This window comes from Paramormyrops kingsleyae, chromosome 13, assembly GCF_048594095.1.
Source record: "Paramormyrops kingsleyae isolate MSU_618 chromosome 13, PKINGS_0.4, whole genome shotgun sequence".
Taxonomy (NCBI): domain Eukaryota; kingdom Metazoa; phylum Chordata; class Actinopteri; order Osteoglossiformes; family Mormyridae; genus Paramormyrops; species Paramormyrops kingsleyae.
Genome location: NC_132809.1, coordinates 29208115 through 29227662, shown reverse-complemented (window position 1 = coordinate 29227662; position 19548 = coordinate 29208115). Strand labels below are relative to the sequence as shown.

Below are 19548 nucleotides of genomic sequence, written 5' to 3'. Positions count from 1 at the left end.
TCACGCATATGACTGCCAGGCTTTCTGACTCTCACGCTCACGCAAGAAATCTTAAGGCAAATCTACGTTATTCTATTATAAACCTAAAATTAGCACGGCCTATATCTAAAGAGTTGCTGTAGTTTGCAAACCCTATGCACAAGTAATAAGACTCTTACATACATGTAAATGTGTGTGCAGACCTGTTAAGGTTTGAAAATCTCACGTCAGCCAGCTGACCAAAGTTGGCAACTCTGGTTAAACTTAGCAAAGAATTTAAAGAAAACAGGTGAGCGAATGTGATACTGCACATTATTATAAGGCCTGTACCTCAAACGTAAGTGTGATTTATTTTGTGACAAGCAAACTTTGTACCACTTCAGGGGCAATGATAGCCTAACTGTTTAATTTGACTTTCTTTTTAGGTAATCTGTTTAGCTAAGGTAATCATTGTTGGTTATTAAGTGATGTCTTGTAAATTTCAAGAACTGTAAAAGAAATCACATAAACCAAAGGGACAACATTGGGTCTTTGTCAACTTTAATAACACCATGACCTTGATCTAATTATTTACAACAATCCAATTATCAGTGTAATAAATGTATTAATGTTCAATGGCTGTACAGCAGTTGCAACTGAAACATTTTACTTTTGTTAAAATATGTTGCCATGCACCTATCTCAAAATAGGCTATATTTTTTTATTTGACTGATATCAACAAAATATGTTACTTAAAAAATCAGTTCCGTGTTCTGCCATCTATTTATCCATTAATTTTCTTGATGTTTTACTTTTTTGCCGCAGTATCGTTTCAGTATCAGAATCAAAATATTTACAGCACTATTGGTATCAGCCTGCTGATAAACCAAAAGAAGACAACAATGAATACAAATTTATACACACAAAATTAATGATGAAGACCACCATTTATTTTTTTTAAATGCTCATTATCCAAATTGCATAAAATACTCTTTACACAAAACATTTCAATACATGAGTAATATTATATATATTGTATCGAGCTTATGATTCAATTAGTGAATTTCTAAATACATTAAAATCTGATTGTTTTATATATGACTACTTTGAAACTAGTACAAAACACATAAAAGCAATATGCAGGATCGCATTCCCTGCAAAATTTTACATAAATATAAATATATCTGATCAGAATTGTTGTGAGGGTGGCATGGTGGCTCAGTGGGCTGCTTTGTGGGTTCAAATCCCACCTCTATGTGTGCGTAGTTCATGTGTTCTTCACAGGATTGCTTGGGTTTCTTCCCACAGTCAGTCCTAAGACGTGCTTAGGTTCAATGGTGTCTCTTATTTTCCTGTGATGTGTGCATGTATATGTCCTGAGATGGACCAGCATCATGCTCTGGGTATCTCCTACCTTCATACCCATTGCTGCCTGGAATCAGTCCCCACCACAACCCTGATCAGGATAAGCTGTTGGAAGACAGTCCATTGTACTCCAAGAGTAACTGCAGTCTTCCTTTAGCTAGTGATAAGCTCAAGGTATTTTACAACAAGGTGGCTACTTTATTAATTAAGTCAGTGGAGTTCCACTAATTTATCTTTCACAATTCACAAAATCAACCAGCACAAAGCCAGCATGATGGAGAATGCTTGTGACTCTATCCAACAAGTCAAATATACATCCTCTCCGCTAGGTGGACTAGTTGATGTAATAAATGCCCATTAACTACCCTAATATATGTATAATATATTATATAATATATAACATATGTACAACATGAGTCTCTTTATGCCCAAGCTGCAAAACAAATAAATTATGGCTTCTGAGTTTATGACTGAAGTTAGACAGCCACATTAGGTGAATTACAATCTCATAAGTATCCTGACACTTTCGTGACATGCCCAAAAGAAAAGTTATATTTTAGCAGCCAGTTTGATTTGGATAACATTTAAAATAGATGTAAAACTTTTAAATGTGCATCTATCATCAGGACAAATAATTATATGTCCTCAATTATGCGGAACCAGCTATATTATGAAACAGAAGTGATTCTGATTATTCAGATCAAACTATATAGCGTGTAATTTGCATGGACTATACCACTTACTGGGGTAGGGGGTGTTCAAAAACCTGAAGGAATATAGACTGGCTGCAGCTGGACCACGTCTGCAGATTTCCGCTTGTTAGAAAGGGCACCATTTGCTTTTCTCCCCCTTTCTAGCCCTGCTCTTTGTAGCCCCCTCCTCCCTCACTGGTCCAGTCCATTGGTGTCCTGTCTATGCGGCTTGTAGTGCTCCTGGCAGAACTCCCGAATGCGACCGCACGCCTCCGCCATCATGTCCTCCGGTACCGTCACCACAATCCGGAAATAATTGGGGTACTCAAAAGCCTGGGGAGTGAAGCAGCAGGGTCACTGGAGACCTGATTACATTTTACATTTACTTTTATTTTTAATTCTTAATTTTAATTCTTTTTCTTTACTCCCCCCCTCATTTATTTGCCAGTGTTTATTGTTCGGCTGTTCTTATCCTCGCTGTGTGATGCTCTGAATGAGTCTCAATTCCATTACATGTGTAATAAAGTGACTTGACTTCACTAAAGAAACGGGACTTGAACTGTGACAAAGGTTTCAGATGCACAGCTTGAGCCCGTTAAACAGGACATGCTGAGTAGGAGGGTGATTACACTGTAGGTGACACATTGAGTGTTTTGTAAAAATAGATTGAAACGGTAGCTTTACCGTTGCCGGGAGACAGAAGACAGACTGTTCGGTCACTAGACGCTCCGTGAATTCCACATCGTTTTCAAACTCTGGAAAGTTCTCTATCTCGATCCCCACCTACACAAAGCGAACATATGCCCATGTTCAGGATCCCTGTACATTAGGGACTAGCAAAGGTCTGGGCACACCTCCATTCTCACTTTCCCACTCCCCAGACTGGTTTCCAGTAATAAAGCCCAGAGTAAATGGGACTCACCATGAGATACATGGCTCCTGAGGGCCTGACGGGAGTGAGTCCAGGAATGGAGGACAGCGCCGAAAAGCAGATCTCTGAGTTGGACTGATAGACCGGAAGACAGGAGCAGGGAGTCCAATGGAGGAGGAATGAAAGTGAAATGATCAGTTTTTCTAGCACTGGCAATTGACGGCATTCAGAAGTCGTCACTTTGCTTTTACGCTATTTAATCTGGGCTGGTGACTGATCCCCGTGCCCCATCTCACCTTCAGGAAGCTGACAGTGTCATGATAGAACTCCTGCGGCGTGTTATTCAGTATGCTCTCCAGCGCCCCCTGGACGATGGTGCAAGCTCCCAGAATCCTCTGGCTCAGCCTGACCAAGCCTTCCCGGATCTGAAAGCCAGAGAACGACCGTTGTGTTTGTGAGGAAATGAGAACTGTGTATGAATAAGCATCACAAAGAAAGTAAAGACGAAAGAGGGAAAGAGTGTGATTGTAGGGAAGAAAGAAAAAATGGTCAGTAAGTGGTATTTTTTGGATTTTGGTAAAAGAAAACAAAAGTGGTGAAGCATCAGAAGGAGAGGAGCAGGCTCTGTGTGTGTGTGTGTGTGTGTGTGTGTTTGTGTGTGTGTGCGAGCGGGTTTACCTATATTTATGGGGATATAATGTCCCCATAACGTGATAAATATCCGTTTTTTTCCCTTATGGGGACCAGTTTCCTGGTCCCCATAAGGGAAAAGTCTATTTTATAAAAATCGGTGACTGCTATGAAAAAACTAAAAATGCAAAAACTCTTGTATTTTGTTAGGTTACTTATGGTTATGGTTAGGGCAGGGTAGGGGTTATGGTTGTCATAGTTAGCGTTAGCATTTTTCCCATTGAAATGAATGAGCGGTCCCCATAATGATATGTTTACCCTACATGAGCGTGTGTGTGTGTGTGTGTGTGTGTGTGTGTGTGTGTATGTGTGTGTGTCTCAGAGGTGGGCTGCACACAGCCAGGTTTACCTCTGGCCCGAAAGCCTGGTTCCGATCTTGTATGAGGATCCAGCCCATCCTCCAGCCAGGCACCAGCCAGCGCTTGGCCAGGCCACCACACGACAGAATGGGCACATCCCTGCTTAGAGGGGCCATTGAGTGGAAGGTGTACTCCGGAAAGACCTGAAGAGGGACAACGTCATTTCACAGGGGGAGCAGTGCCGATACAGACAGGCATTCCACCCAGATAACGAGACAAGCCACACGGAACACGGCACAACAAAACCCACAAGAAAGAATAAGCACAATATGAGCCAGTTTATGAAGAGCTGCAGAAACATAGCTCTATTACACAGAAATTAGTTCTTCAGGATGCTACACCAGTGTTCTCCAACCGGCTCCTTTGGGACCCCCAGACAGTCCACATTTTTGCTCCCTCCCAGCTCCCGATACAGCAAAAACGTGGACGGTCTGGGGGTCGCCGAGCACTGGAGTGGAAAGCACTGCAATACACCAAACAGTGCAGTTCACCACACACCACAACACAGTACGGAAGCAGCTGAATCAGATACCACGTTAGATACTAAATGAACATGCTGCAAAGATTTGATCTCCTTATGGACAGAGGAACACTGGGGACAGCCAATTTTAGATTTGTTATAGATTTTTTTTTTATTGTACGATCTAAAAATAGCAAACTTTTGTATTTCCGAGTACAATTGTAAGACAGGGTAGGAGGTAGGAATTTTAGAGGGAGAGACAGTAACAATAAAAATACAAAGCGACTATGGCAACAGTGTTGATGGTATGTGGCGAGGGGTGTAGAGCAGGGGGCGGGATGGTGGGACATCCCTGACAGTGTGATTGGCTGGAGCAGACTGACTGACAGATGGGGTAACTGCCCAATGCAAGCTACCAGCTGGGATAATTAATAAGAACCTCATGAAAGGGGAGTTTCAAGGTTGGCAGCTAACACACAACACAAAAACATCCTAATGTCACACGCCTACAAAAAAAATACAAAGTCATTCTCAAGTTCCTTTTGGTCTCTGGTAGAACCTGCTCTGAGAAAAACAGTGTTCCTCCTGGATTTACCAAACCAGTCACATTCACCACCTGCCTCCACACCCAAACTGGGCGAAATTCCACTTGTATACTGGACAGAGCCAGGTCAGGGACAGCGGTTTTGATTTTTTTGACACAAGGAATGTGCTAAACTGGTGCTTTGTGACAACCAGGGCCTCACCCTGTCTTTCACCAAGTGCTGAGTATCCTTCCACAAATCTCCCTGATCCTAACCCAGCAACCAAATCCATACACCAAACCCAAAAATCAACACCCACCATCACTACAAACACCCTACTCTGAAGGAGATGCATCCTTGAAGTTTCCTCACATGAGAATGGTAAGCTAGACTCACCATGTCCCCATAGATTTCATCAGCCAGGATGGGAATGCAGTTTCTGGAGGCAACTGGGAGGGAAGACAAAAGGGCGAATCAGAGCAAAAGCAGAGGGCGCGAAAACGTTGCACGTGTACGTTGTGCGTCCCAGACAAATCACCTGCGAGGACGTCTTGCAAGTGTTCCTTGCTGTAAACAGAGCCACAAGGATTCGAGGGGTTGTTGACGATTATGCAGGCGGTCTTCTCATCGATGAGTCTCTCCAGGTGCCGTAAATCGATCTCCCAGGACCTCTCCGGCTGAAAAGACAGGCAACATCCATCAAAACTCACCACATAATAAACCTTGTTAATGTCGCAAGTCATTATTAAATTATACTGTTGTTGGTGGCTCTGCTCGGTGATCAACTCTGAAAGCTGCTACTAAACAATTTAAGGTGCTGAAAGATGAGAGTTACAGTCATTTTTGTTCAATAATAGTACAAACATGCCAAGGAAGTCATCTTTTCTTTCTGCTAAAAGATTAAAAAATGATTTTGACATGACGTTCACTATACTTTGTAACAGGCGCGTAGCCAGTAATGGGCCAGGGCGGCACTGGCCCGCCCACATTACTCCCTGGCCCGCCCACATTACTCCCTGGCCCACCCAGGCAAGTTTGATCAAAATACATTTTTAGTTTATTTTTATTATTCAAATGTATTAAAAAATATATAGACTATGTCTATGCTGGTGGTTTGTCCAGCCTTTATTGAGCACTGTTGAACATGATGGTTAGACGGTGTTTTGTTATTGCCTTTGCCGAATATTGCAAAATAAAGGTGTGTTTTTGCAGTTTGTTTGTCTATTATTTTTTCTACTCTCTAAGGTTTAATTATTATTTAAGTAATATTTTTTCTAGGAAAAAATATAGGCCCGCTCACTTTTTCAATGGCCCGCCCAAAATACAATTTCTGTCTACGCCACTGCTTTGTAAAGAACCACCATTAAATTTATGGTTAAATTGTGTCTCCATTACAAGATGGCATTTATTTAAAGATGCCTGTGTGCAAGGGGATTAGAGAGTGAAGCTACAATCTCACATACTACCTAAGATCATAGGTAGCATAACAGGAAATGCCACGAGTGTACGAGTAGATGACGCCATCAAAATGTAAAAATACTTAAACAAAAAAGTGTTTTGTAACAACGGTCACGCCTGAAAAAATGAAATCTTACTAGATTTTCTCTTGTACACATTGCACACTTTCCCTGTCACTCATTGTACTGTAGCTTTTGTCCCCACCCATTTTTGCTGGAGGCCTCAGCTTCTGATTGGCTGTGGCAGGGGGTGTGACAACAGGCAAAATATGGGGAGCAGAGGAACCTCTATTCTAACAGTTAATTAATGCCAGATGTGCATCATTTCTGCAGGCAGAAGTGGGGAGGAGATTTTTCACCCAATCACCTCCACAACCTCCTCTTTCCACTCCCCCTCGCTCCATCACCCTAGAGCTACTCTTGTCCATCCCCATACTTTGCTGTCTTTCTCCTTCCATTTCCTCATCTGCAGCCTCAAACTTATTTCACATCCCTTCATATCTTGACCATCTACCATCAGTCTATCTACAGCACATATCAGTCAGTTTACGAGCACCTAAAATCATGTATATGTTCTCCATTCCAGAACTTACCAGAAGATTGTAGTGCTTGACATCGATGCCAAGGGAGACCGCAAGTGTTTTGTAAAGGGAAAAGCCAGGACAGGGAACGAGGATGTTCTGCCCTGGGTTGCACAACACATTGATAGCCAGCTCAATGGCCTGACTGCAGCCACTGGTTAGAATGACATCCTGGCGAAGAAACACAGAGTACGAATCATACACGGGGAAAGGGAAAAAAACGGGATGTACGTGACCTCAAATGCCGCATGAGGAAGTGATTAACTTCAGTGTGCAAGAAGCCCACCAGAAAAGCAGGATTAAGTACAACACCAGGCTGTGAGATGCTGGACATGCTAACGATAAGCATGTTCTGAATGGGAGCTGATTGTGAAAGTTGATAAAGTTGCATGATGGGAAATGGGAAGGTGATGCGACTGACCTTGGCTTCAAGGGGAGCCTCAGGGCAGCTGTAGAAGCTTGCTACCACTTCCCTGCTTTTCTGATAACCTGTTCAAAACGGGGAAAAGATACCTATCAGTCCTACATTCGGAAGCTGATTCTGGGCAACAGTCCTGAAGTTACATAAGAGATCAGAAGCTGTGTATCACTCTCCAGCATTCTGGCTACTTTTGATTCAGCTTCTGCCTTCTGCCTCCTGTCTTAAATCTTATCTGCCTGCCCAGATCCCATATTTGTCCCCCAGTTATTAGGTTACTGTCCCTCAGATCTCATCAACACAACGTGTGGAGATTGTATTTCTTTTGACTCTTACCTACAGAGGGAGCATAACCGTTGTACTTGTGTGAGTCAATGGCATCTTTCATGGCCTGAAGAACCTTGTCATCTGTAGGCAAGTTCCCGAATACAGTAGGATCTCCTTCAGAAGTACACACACACAGGAGACAGAGAGAACATTTGGAAAATCTATGACATTGAGGATGGAGGAAAACTAATTAGATCAATGGTTTGACGTTAGCACGCACCAATAGAGAGGGCAATCATTGGCTTCTCAGGATTGGGAGTGATCTTCATGCCATCCACAATGGCACGGATGGGATTCAGTGTGTTCTTGGACATCTCCGAGGCTCTAATGTTCCACCTCTTTTTGCGGATCTTCATCTTGTCCGAACGAACGTTGCCATTCATGTTAATAATGTGAACATCATCTTGGGTGTGAACCCCATTCCCGTTCATATGAACCATGTAAGATTTGCTCTCCATGTTTCAGCTAAAAATAAAGAGAAAACTGAAAAAATGGAATAGGGGGAAATTCGTTGTCTCATTTCTGAAACGTGCGTTCTAATATTCTGATTATATTATTACATATCTGCTATTGTGTGTGGCGGAACTCTAATTAAACGTAGCAACCAGCCCGCCGGACACAAAGTGGTTTTGGAAGCTGCGGCAATACAGTCATCGCATGATTGCAGTTTTAACTTGTAACATGTACTGTATAACCTTTTCAGTTAAAGACTTTTTCGCGTTTTACAAATGTTTGCATATATCAGTTCTCGATTTCAATTTGTTTATTTATTAAAATATAAAAGTATTTTGACGCCCATTAATTTTGCACTAAGTACTAACTTTTAGCTTTTTAAACCTTTATCAGCAGCGTAAATTGTATGGTTACAATTAAATTCAAACAATACAAATACATTGAAAATGTTTTTATTAAAGCATTAATCTTTCGATAACTTACTATCACTTACTATAACATTATATATAACATTATATATTTAGAATAATAATTTAATTACATTTCAATCAATTAACTTACCTACAGCAACAGCAAAAAAAAAATAGGGTGCTGCGAAATATCGACAAAATTCCACCGTGTAGCTACGTAAAGAATATTATTATAACATGTATTTAGTCAAATTGACTGGAATTTCTTGCCGGAGTAGCAGTTTATATGAACAGGTCAGAAACCTTAGCGGGCTTTTCATTGGCGGAGAATGAGGGCTGTGCTATACACCCCTGTTACATCATACGTAAAAACTTGTAAATCTTTTAATGAAACGGAATGTTTATGATACTTAACCCTTTGTAGTGATTTTGGAACACTTAACACACAAACAACAAGAGGATGCCCTCATGGGCGTAAATTTCATTTAACAGTAGGGGGGGACAATAAATATAAAATTTCTCATGAGCAATTTTTGAAGGGGACACAAATAATACAGTCAAATTGTACTTATAAAGATATGTCCCCACAATGAAAAACTTTGCTTCTATCATTATTATTGTAGCATGGAGACTGCGTCATTATGGTTATTTTCAAAGTTTTTCCTCAGGTTCAATGACAAAGCAGATTTTTCTTCAAAACTATTTATTGCATTGTTTGTCATGTTGTTTACAGTCAAGCCATCAACATACAATAAAATTTAAACATGACTGTTTAAATGCATAATAGAAATTGATTATACAAAAAAATACAGTGGGGTCAGTTCGGACGTAGCACAGTGCTCATTTAGTAAATGCACAGCTAAACAATATGCTAATTGTGGCCGTTAATGTTAAGTTAACATTATGCCAAGTCGTCACAAATAAAACAATGCATGGGAAACGGATTTGGCGTGTTAGTTGCAGTGCACTATGCAACAAGCTATTGTAAACAAGCTAACGTTAACTAGATAAGTAATATTTTAATCGCTAATATAGCAGATTCATGGAAAATTACATCGGTAATCAGCATTTTTGCCGCAACTAATTTATGAATGAGTCTGCATCAACTACATTAAAGAGAATCGCTTTATTTAAAGTGAATAAAATACCCTACTTACTGGAGTTCAACATTAATTGAGCCGCAGCCACACACCTGACTCGTGTGTGTAGAGTAGGTGAGATGAACTGGGAAAGCAGGCAGTTGGCCAAACCACTATGAGGAAGGGGAGGGGGAACTCAACCGTTTCTTAATGCATTTTTTGCGTTTGTTTTTTTTTTCTACTTACAGAATTATTTTAGGTATACATACATATATTTTTCACCATAGATAGTGCGATTTTTTTTATATATATATATAATTTTTTGGGGGGAGGGACAACCAGGGGCGGATTAATCCGCCCCTGGGGACAACCCTCGGATAGGGGGGGACATGTCCCCTCCGTCCCCCCCGGGATTTACGCCCATGGATGCCCTGCTAATACACTCGGCGAACCTTCGGGGAATCACAGCGATCCGTTACTAATTCATTTCGTATATTCAACAGCAGATGTAACATTTCCTTGCTATATTAGCTTGGAAATAACCAAGTTTCTTAGTTTTAAAGTTCGCTTTCTCACAAATAAAATACAAAAACTGTTTGGGGAAAGGGGGGTCGGTTTTACATACTCATTTCTTGGCACATTTCGGCATCTTTAACCTCAGATGGACAAATTCTGATCCATGCTTACGTTATGTTGCTGGAACAGAGGTAGTCTACCTGTTGGAATACTTTAAGTCAGGGGCGTTTCTAGGATTTTCATTTAAGGGGGGCTCAGCCAACATAGATGTTTAACACATATTTGGCTTGTTCAGAATCAGTACTCAAATGAGTCTTCCTGATTCCTCATAAATAAGACAGTAGGTTCTACATTCAACTCCTTAAAACTTTATATCTACTAGGCTATTTATTCTAATTCATTACACTGTAAGTTGGTTGTACTTAAACCATTTTCGTCAAGTGATTGCCTCAAATGGTTTAAGTTATTGACAGTAGAAAAATTAATTTCTTCAAGTATAGTCAACTTAAATGTACAATGGTCAGAATTAAAAAAAAATTGTTATATACACTTAAATGTTTTAAGTAATCAGCAATAGAAAAGAAAATTGGAGGCTACTTAAAAGTACAATAGTCAGAACTTAATATAATAAGTCAAATACACTTAAAATCCTAGTCTTATTAAAATACAAATTAAAATATTTGGAATAAGAAAATCCCAATGAAATTATTTTGTCAATGACCACACAATGCAGCACTTTTAATTTATTTTATTGAAACACACAACAAACCAACAAATGCGTTAACAATGATGCTCTGTGTAAAAGACCAGATGAAAATCCAAAATAACAGTGATTAATGTTTTTTTCTGCAGATATTACTTTACTACAGTACCTTTTTCTAATGCAACAAATAGAACATGTGTATTGAAATATTAAACGATTTCAGTCCAAATACAATCAGAGCACAGAATTTTAATTGTTTGCTCTGTGAACAATTTTTAAGCTTGAAAAAAAAAAAACCATAAAAAAACCCACTGACCATGTAGCAGCATATACTGCATGTGCAAAAGAAAAAACACTGTAGGCTTTGTGTGCCACACAACAAAGCAGGCATTAAGAACATCAGCTTACAACTATGCAGTAAGTATCAGAGTTGGTAAAAATAAACTTACAACTTTTCTAAAATGTGCCCTCTGTAAAATATTTAAAAAAAAAATACAATACTAGACACATCTAGCACAAGAAAAATCAGATAGAAAATGAACAACTGCAAGTCTATTTGCTCTAATCAGTGCAAAGTAATTGTGCAACAATCCAGACACAGACATGAAGAGCTGTGCCATAAGCATAATTGTGTCTTACCCTGCTAGCTCATTCTTCAGCTTCTGAACCTTTGGAGGTAGCTCACTTCGACCTAAATTTAGCATTACCTGCTGAATGAAGGTAAAACTGTTTTTCAAGCACTTTGGGTACTGCAGATGGAGTGCATAGGTAGAGCCAAACAAAAGGCACATTGCTTGAGGTAGGTTGGTGAGTGCTTCCATTGCAAGGTTGCCCTCTAGGATGATGCCCACTCTTGAGGGATTGAGTTGTGGCAATGCTGGACTTGCAGCACTGTTGTCCTCATAGCAGAGGATTCCCACTGGGATGTCCACGGAGTCTCCCTCAGTAAGACACTACAAAGTGCAAGAAACAAGACAAAAAGAGAATATTCAGGTTAACAGCAATTTGTCTACAATCAGCTGTATAGAATTATTTAATATTATGATTTTTATAATTCAATGTGATTTTATTTTAGGTACTGTAAACAAGCTATTAGAGTCATTTTGTGTGTGTTTATATATATGTGTCTTTCATGTTGTGACAGTAGGTGGTATATTGCACAATTTGATATTTGAATGGTACAAATGGAGAAAGGGTTTACTCACCAAGCTGCTCTTGAAGAACATAGATGCGTCATCTCCAAGAATGACTGGAAGTCCTCTCAGGACAAGGCATCTAATGGCTGTTGGCTCTGTGCTCTGCAAAGAGGTAGAAAATACACTTGAATGTACACATACATTCCTGATGCAAGCAAGGAAAGGGCTCAGTTCTTGCATAAGTTCCATGTTTTAGCCTGTAATGTTTAAAAAGCTGTGCTCTCTTCTCGCAGATGGCAGGGCAGTACTTGCATTTCCAAAGCATTTTAAAGTGGCTTTAAACAAAAAAAGCAAAAAAAATTGGCATATGTTAAAAGTGGGTATTTACTTTTTCAAACCTACATTGAAATTATTTGAATTCTACATTACTTTTGCAAAACTGTATGTAGAGAACACACAAGTAGAGAGATACTCTAAAAACACAATGCTGCAAGTATCAAATGCTCACTGTTCACTTAAGACGACCTCATAATTTACACACATTCAAATGCACATTTCAAACTACAAATGTTCCAGCAGTTTCTAATTAGTAGTATTTGAGTAGAGAAAACAACTCACCTTGTTCATCCACAAAATGGTTTCCTCGTTACAGCAAGCAAAATTCCTTTAAAAGGGTCCAAACTTAAGAAAAACAGACAAATGTAGACAGAAAATGTATTGTCCAAGGAGCATACAAAGTGCACAGACCTTAAATTGCTTTGTAATTATAAGAAAATGGCACAACTTTTTCTGTATCCTCCAACGGACAAGCAAAGACTTGTCTGGACTTTTCAGCCAATCACAACAGGGCAGCACTGTGGCCCGAGGTAAAACTTGATAGTTTAAGTTAGTTAAACTTATAAAAAATGAGTACACCCAATGACTGTCTCAAACACTCTTCATATACTCATACTGTTTAAGTAATGCAACACAACTATTTTTTTATAGTGATATTTACTCAAACTGTTTGCATAGAAAGAACTTTCGGGTTAACAGTGTAATATAATATGTAATTAAACAAAATGTCTTTTTTATATCATTCTTTTTTGTTTCTATTCATTAAAAAAGTAACTTTTTCTAAATCAAAGTGACAAAAAACGCTACTCTAAGGCTAATAAATGTTTTTCACGATCTGGGACATTATTTAATACAATATTTATTACAGAAAAAACAGGATTTTTCTATCTCTGTAAATCACACTGCTATGCAGTTAAAACGAGTGCATTGAATGCTGTCTGTCACTGTTTTTAATTAATCATTTATGTGCATAACTCTATGGCAGTTAATGCCATGCACTGTGTAATGTTTTATATAGACAGTTAGGTTTTCCAATTAAAACAGCATCATTGTTTTATAAAGTAGACTATAGGTTAATAGGGTAAGTATTAAGGGCTTCCTTTTCGCTAGAGGAAACAGCTGGTGTGATGACTTAACACAGCGAAAATTTTGACATTTTTTGTAAACTGTATTTATGAAAAAGGACTGCACTGATGCAGATATAACAATTTATCGAAAAACACACACCTTGGCTTAAACCTCACTCTGTGATGCCGCAGTCTGTGATGCTTCAGTTGAAGACCGCGCTGAAAGACGTTGCGGAGCCGAAGTCTGCCGCCGTTTTCATATGAAATTTAAAGGGGACGTGGCCGATCACCAATTTGTGTAAAGTTTATTGAGAATTTTTAGGGGGGCTGAGTACAAATCTTAGGGGGGCTAAAGCAAGTTATGATCATGGGGGTCTGGGAGAGAATGGGGGTTCCAGTCGGCACCACTAGGGTGCTAAGGAAGATAATTCAACTGACAGTAGCCAGAGAAGTGGCTGAGGTACCATTTGCTCTCACTGGAAATCTCCGTTCTGTCCCTGTCTCAGGCTCCTCACAGTCCAGGACGTCACTCTTTATATGTAAATTCACTAACAAACACCTACACACAGCACCTTGCTGGGGAGGATCTTTTGGGGTATAAAGGGGGGGGGGGGGGGTGAAAAACTGCCTTTCAATACCCGGTGTATGTCTACACTGTATCACATTATATTACTTTTTACTTTAAAATTGCGGAGACTCTGCAAGGCGCGTCATCAAGGACGTGTTTATTGTTGTGATGTCAGTGAAGATAAATGCGTCATGAAACAATTATATAAAAAGAGAGGTGGGGGGGGGGGGGGGAGCACTGAATTCCAGCTCCGTTCCAACTTACACAGTGATGTCCTTGGACCTCGGACTCCCCGCGTCCCCCATGCCCATCTCCATCCCACCTGCCCCTTCCTGCAGGTCGGCCCATGCCTCATCATCGCAGGCTCCCTTGTTTGAACATGTCTTGCTGACTGATTGGATCGATCACTCACTCACCCTCCCACTCCCATTAATTTCTTCCCCCCGTGCCCCCAACCCTCGCGCCATTCCCAGATCTCTCGTTGCCAGTGACCCATCAGACCATGTTAAAGCCATTAGCTGTCAATTCCAGTTTAACCTCAGCTTACCCACTCATCAGAGAGCTAACAGAGCTCTGTGTTCTTGTTCCTACAATCTGCCACTATGGACACTTTCTCTTGGCCTCACCTTTGTCCCAAAGTTACCAAAATTTATTTACTTTACTTCAGAAGCAGTGTGTCAACACGCAATACCAAACAAATTGAGTTATGCAATGGAATTGACTCTGAACTAAAAAGTGACCTTCCTATTCTGTAAACTATAGACCTTCCTATTCTGTAAACTATAGAAGAACAAAAATGATGCACATCTTTAGCTAGAGAGGTCAGGACGGTCTTGGTATATTTGCGTGCTGTTTGACAGCTGTGACTGAGAGCTACCCTACAGTATGAGTATGATTCTGTTAAAACATTCGAAGTGGTCAAGGCATCTCAGGTGAAAAACATTGTAAGCGCCATCATTTGAACCCAGAAATTGCCATGGCAAAGGTAATGTGTTGCTCAGTTATTTCAGTTATAAAGGACTAAAGATCGATAAGGGGATTATGAAAAGGAAAGGTAGGACTCACTGAGCAGATGGCATTCTCACACCAGTAACATTAACCATATTCTTTTTAATCGCTTCCACCCTTCTTCTACATTCCCCAAGCACTATAAAATTTGGTGTGTCTTCATCAGAACTTAAAACTATCTTCATTTGATTTTATGTCTCTGGTGGTGGTGAATAGACAGGGAGAAATCTTCAACTCAGTGTATATGTACAAAATATCAACTGTTTCTGAAGGGGAATCTGATTCTGTAAATGATTATGGAAACCGCAACACATTCTCCATCAGGAGCAATTCTAAGTTGAGCGGCATGAGAGGAGCCATAATTCATACAAAGGGGCCAAACTTTCAGTTACCAATGATATGTTTTGGAATAGGGAGGGGCGCCCCAATAGCCAATCAGCTTTCAGCCCCTGTATGCACTCTTGCTTCCCATTCAAGCAAAACTACATCTTCCTTCATAATCCAGTCCAAATTCATAATCCACTCCAGGGCCGGAGTTGGAGAACCCTGGTTTAAAACATCCTGACCTCTGTCTCCAGCGGTGGAAAGAGGTGAAGACACAGGGAGAGATGTTAAAATCAGCAATTATGTAGGATTGGTTCCGATTGCAGTATAATAAATATGTAGTTTATATTATGTTATATCTTATTAATACTGTGTTTAATTTGTATAACATCTCAAGACTATTAGTGTGCGATCTTTTCTGAGAAGGGGGTGTAGATGAACAGCCATGCGGGGGCGCTGTCCGACATCGTGATGATAAACGCTGTACTGTCGCCTCTTGTGTCGATGACCCCGAATAGGAAGTGATCCTGGCTTATCAGCCATACTGGGAGAGGGGAAGCCCGTACGGGGTCGCTATGATGTGGCGTTAATGTGCACAGGCACGCTGCTCTCGTTTAGGACAGTCACTGCGCTCGGCTTTCGGCCGTCAGGTAACCGAGTCCGGCTCTTTGCGGCGGTCTGGCAGGGATGCAGGCGCCTGCGCGTAACGCACGATGGTAGCAGAGCATCACCCACCATTATAGAGCGCAAATGACAGGGTAAATTAGAAAGCAGAGACAGCTTAAAAACGAAATTATTCATGCTACATTTGGCTAGAAATCGTAACAATTGGTGGAGGTCTGTCACCTTTATGCTAGCGTTTCATTTCTTAACATACTAACATTATTCAGATGACATAAGGACGACTGCGGGTGTCGCGCCCTGCATTCAGATAATGCCGTGTTGATCTTTGATGCAAAAATAATATACACTCACCTAAAAGATTATTAGGAACACCTGTTCAATTTCTCATTAATGCAATTATCTAATCAACCAATCACATGGCAATCTCCTGAACTCCAAACTGAATGTCAGAATGGGAAAGAAAGGTGATTTAAGCAATTTTGAGCGTGGCATGGTTGTTGGTGCCAGACGGGCCGGTCTGAGTATTTCACAATCTGCTCAGTTACTGGGATTTTCACGCACAACCATTTCTAGGGTTTACACAGAATGGTGTGCAAAGGGAAAAACATCCAGTATGCGGCAGTCCTGTGGGCGAAAATGCCTTGTTGATGCTAGAGGTCAGAGGAGAATGGCCCGACTGATTCAAGCTGATAGAAGAGCAACTTTGACTGAAATAACCACTCGTTACAACCGAGGTATGCAGCAAAGCATTTGTGAAGCCACAACACGCGCAACCTTGAGGCGGATGGGCTACAACAGCAGAAGACTCCCCCGGCAGGTACCACTCATCTCCACTACAAATAGGAAAAAGAGGCTACAATTTGCACGAGCTCACCAAAATTGGACAGTTGAAGACTGGAAAAATGTTGCCTGGTCTGATGAGTCTCGATTTCTGTTGAGACATTCAAATGGTAGAGTCAGAATTTTGCGTAAACAGAATGAGAACATGGATCCATCATGCCTTGTTACCACTGTGCAGGCTGGTGGTGGTGGTGTAATGGTGTGGGGGATGTTGTCTTGGCACACTTTAGGCCCCATAATGCCAATTGGGCATCGTTTAAATGCCACGGCCTACCTGAGCATTGTTTCTGACCATGTCCATGACAATGAGTTCACTGTACTACAATGGCCCCCACAGTCACCAGATCTCAACCCAATAGGGCATCTTTGGGATGTGGTGGAACGGGAGCTTCGTTCCCTGGATGTGCATCCCACAAATCTCCATCAACTGCAAGATGCTATCCTATCAATATGGGCCAACATTTCTAAAGAATGCTTTCAGCACCTTGTTGAATCAATGCCACATAGAATTAAGGCGGTTCTGAAGGCGAAAGGGGGTCAAACACCGTATTAGTATGGTGTTCCTAATAATCCTTTAGGTGAGTGTATATTGAAAAAAGAACCTGCCAGAATAGGAATGAAACCAAGGACTTACGTTATTATCCAAAAATTACATTTACCTTTGTTTTACTATGGTATTATTGGGAACTCGTTGTCACTGTTATTGGCGTTTATGTATTTCAGATATTTTTAATTTGTAATTAGTATTGATTTCTATGAGTTTCAGATTTGGGGCCTGTATCAGGAGGCAGGATTTCTTACTGAGTTGGATAACTTGTCGCATTTAAGGTTCTACAGTTTAAATTGACTTTCTTTGTTGACTTACATTTAGCCCATGCTACCTTAAATGAGGCAAGTAATCTAGTTAACGAACAAATCTAACGAACTATGCGATACAGGCCCTTGGTCAGTGAACTGTCAGCTGGCTAGTGCTTAGTATGCTAACACTGAAGGATGAAATACTGTTGGTCCTGAAGACTGCAAACGCTCCACTTAAACTGCAGCGATTCTGACATTTCCTGGATTGGGCCCAGCCCCTCCAATTTGCTCCTCCCACCTGCAGGAGGCCCAGGACCACCAACTGCCATGAGGAGAGCACTTTGGACTTCAGTGATGCCTCCTCTCATGAGAACTTGCCACCAGACCTCTTGGTCCCCTGGTGTCTCCCCCTGGAGGGTGATCACTGTAACTGCGACGGGCTTCCGGCCACACTCCTCTAGCGCCAAGGTGCGCTCGTACATCCATTACCTGAAGCGGAAGATCAAGCCGGCACCCACCCCACCCTACAGCTACGTGTGCCAGGTGGGGGACCCGGTGCTGAGGGGGCGGGCTGCGGCAGTGGAGCCTGGGGCGGTGCTCGGAGCCGAAGTTCAGGAGGTGATCAGGAAGTTGGTGACAGTGATGCGACGCCTGGAGAGTGTGGGTCTGAGCGCGCCACAGATCGGCGTGCCACTGCGCATCCTGGCGCTGGAGTTCCCGGAGAGAATGCTGCAGGACGTGTCACCCGCGGGGCAGCATGCGCGGGCTCTGGCGCCGGTGCCGCTGCGCATCTTCGTCAACCCGCAGCTGCGCGTCCTGGATGCCAGGACGGCCGCGTTCATGGAGGCGTGTGAGAGCATCGCCGGATTCTCTGCCTGCGTGCCACGCTACCTCTCCGTGGAGGTGTCAGGTGATCACATGATGCGCAAACCTTGTGGGCTGACTTGCCATCTTTTGTGTGGCTTAAGTAGACTCCTGTGCAGGCCTGAAATTAAAGCCCATTAAAGCACTGAATAAAATATATAATATATAATCTGCTAAATAATGTCATGTACTTGGTACTGTGGAAGTAAAATTGGACATTAGTAGGCCCGGGATGGGTCTGTTATGTTTTAGGCCTTAGGCCAGAAGAGATTGTTTTGAATACTATGTGACCTCGCTTTGTGATAGCTGCCTGCAGGTGGCTCCGCAGAAGCTCGGACCTTGGAGAGGCAGACAGTGGAGCAAAGGGGGGGAGAAACCACCTGCAGGAAGAGACTCGAAGCCGCCCCAACTGGTGCACAAAGAGTTATGGCTTATTAAAGTAATTGTAGTAGTCAATATAATATGTTACGCAATTGATTGCATCATGTTAATCATACTTATGTTAATCATACTAATCATATGTTAACCATGTATTTTCAGCGATTCAGGGACAATACGTCAATGTGTTAATCATTAATCAATGGAACACCCAAACATTAACAGTGATTCAATGTCATATAATTAATATCTATATACATATCTCATGTAGAGTCTAGAAGCCGAGGCTGTCTCCAGTAAGTTCCGTACAATGGGTGGACTTTACCTTGCTACCAAGGTGAACCAATGGAGCAGGAGAATTGTGTTTGTTATACGTTTCAGCTTAGTTTGTTGATGTTTCATGACCAATCAGGACTTAGAAGTCCTGGGAGTTATGGTTTATCTACTGGTTGCTCTGTGTGCCGGGGGTGACTTGGTACCAAGTGCCAGAGTGTGATGGGAGCGCTTTGCTGAAATCACTGGAATAAAAGAGATTCTCTTTACTCACCAAACTGAGGTCCAGACTTTTATTCTAAGTGCTTGATTTATAATTTTTCTACCACAGTAAAGGTTTCATTTTGCACCAAAAGTGTGCGTCTGTGCGGCGCTCGCTCCTGCAGCCGGAGCACAGCACGCGGCAGCAAGGCTGCTCGTATAGGTTATGGCGCGCACCTGGTCAGTGCACCAGAAGCGCACAGAACAC

The 19548-nt window shown here is 41.5% G+C and overlaps 2 protein-coding genes and 1 long non-coding RNA gene across 8 annotated transcripts; 1 reads left to right on the top strand and 2 right to left on the bottom strand.

The window, feature by feature from the left end:
* Positions 1-502: 502 nt before the first annotated feature.
* On the bottom strand, positions 503-8856 carry tat (tyrosine aminotransferase). 2 transcript variants are annotated; one of them, XM_023827078.2, is made up of 12 exons: positions 8717-8856; positions 7923-8167; positions 7712-7816; positions 7379-7446; positions 6970-7128; positions 5458-5596; positions 5316-5368; positions 3926-4078; positions 3183-3311; positions 2938-3021; positions 2700-2798; positions 503-2348 (listed from the first exon to the last, which is right to left on the bottom strand). In XM_023827078.2, the coding sequence occupies exons 2-12, from the start codon at positions 8158-8160 to the stop codon at positions 2208-2210; spliced, it is 1368 nt and encodes a 455-aa protein (XP_023682846.1). In that variant the 5' UTR covers positions 8161-8167; positions 8717-8856; the 3' UTR covers positions 503-2207. The 2 variants fall into 2 exon arrangements, with proteins under 2 accessions (XP_023682846.1, XP_023682847.1); XM_023827079.2 differs by having other exon boundaries at positions 7923-8185; positions 8717-8851.
* A 2089-nt stretch (positions 8857-10945) lies between these two features.
* On the bottom strand, positions 10946-12984 carry LOC140578283 (uncharacterized). Its single transcript, XR_011982370.1, has 3 exons — positions 12618-12984; positions 12069-12161; positions 10946-11816 (listed from the first exon to the last, which is right to left on the bottom strand). It is a non-coding gene; the product is annotated as an uncharacterized lncRNA (long non-coding RNA).
* Positions 12985-15829: 2845 nt separating this feature from the next.
* Positions 15830-19357, top strand: LOC140578228 (peptide deformylase, mitochondrial-like). 5 transcript variants are annotated; one of them, XM_072698581.1, is made up of 3 exons: positions 15830-15952; positions 17869-18474; positions 18745-19357. In XM_072698581.1, exons 1-3 carry the CDS (start codon positions 15892-15894, stop codon positions 18864-18866), a joined length of 789 nt encoding a protein of 262 aa, XP_072554682.1. In that variant the 5' UTR covers positions 15830-15891; the 3' UTR covers positions 18867-19357. The 5 variants fall into 5 exon arrangements, with proteins under 5 accessions (XP_072554682.1, XP_072554681.1, XP_072554683.1 ...); XM_072698580.1 differs by having other exon boundaries at positions 18735-19357; XM_072698582.1 differs by having other exon boundaries at positions 15833-16060; positions 17840-18474; positions 18735-19357.
* Positions 19358-19548: the final 191 nt, after the last annotated feature.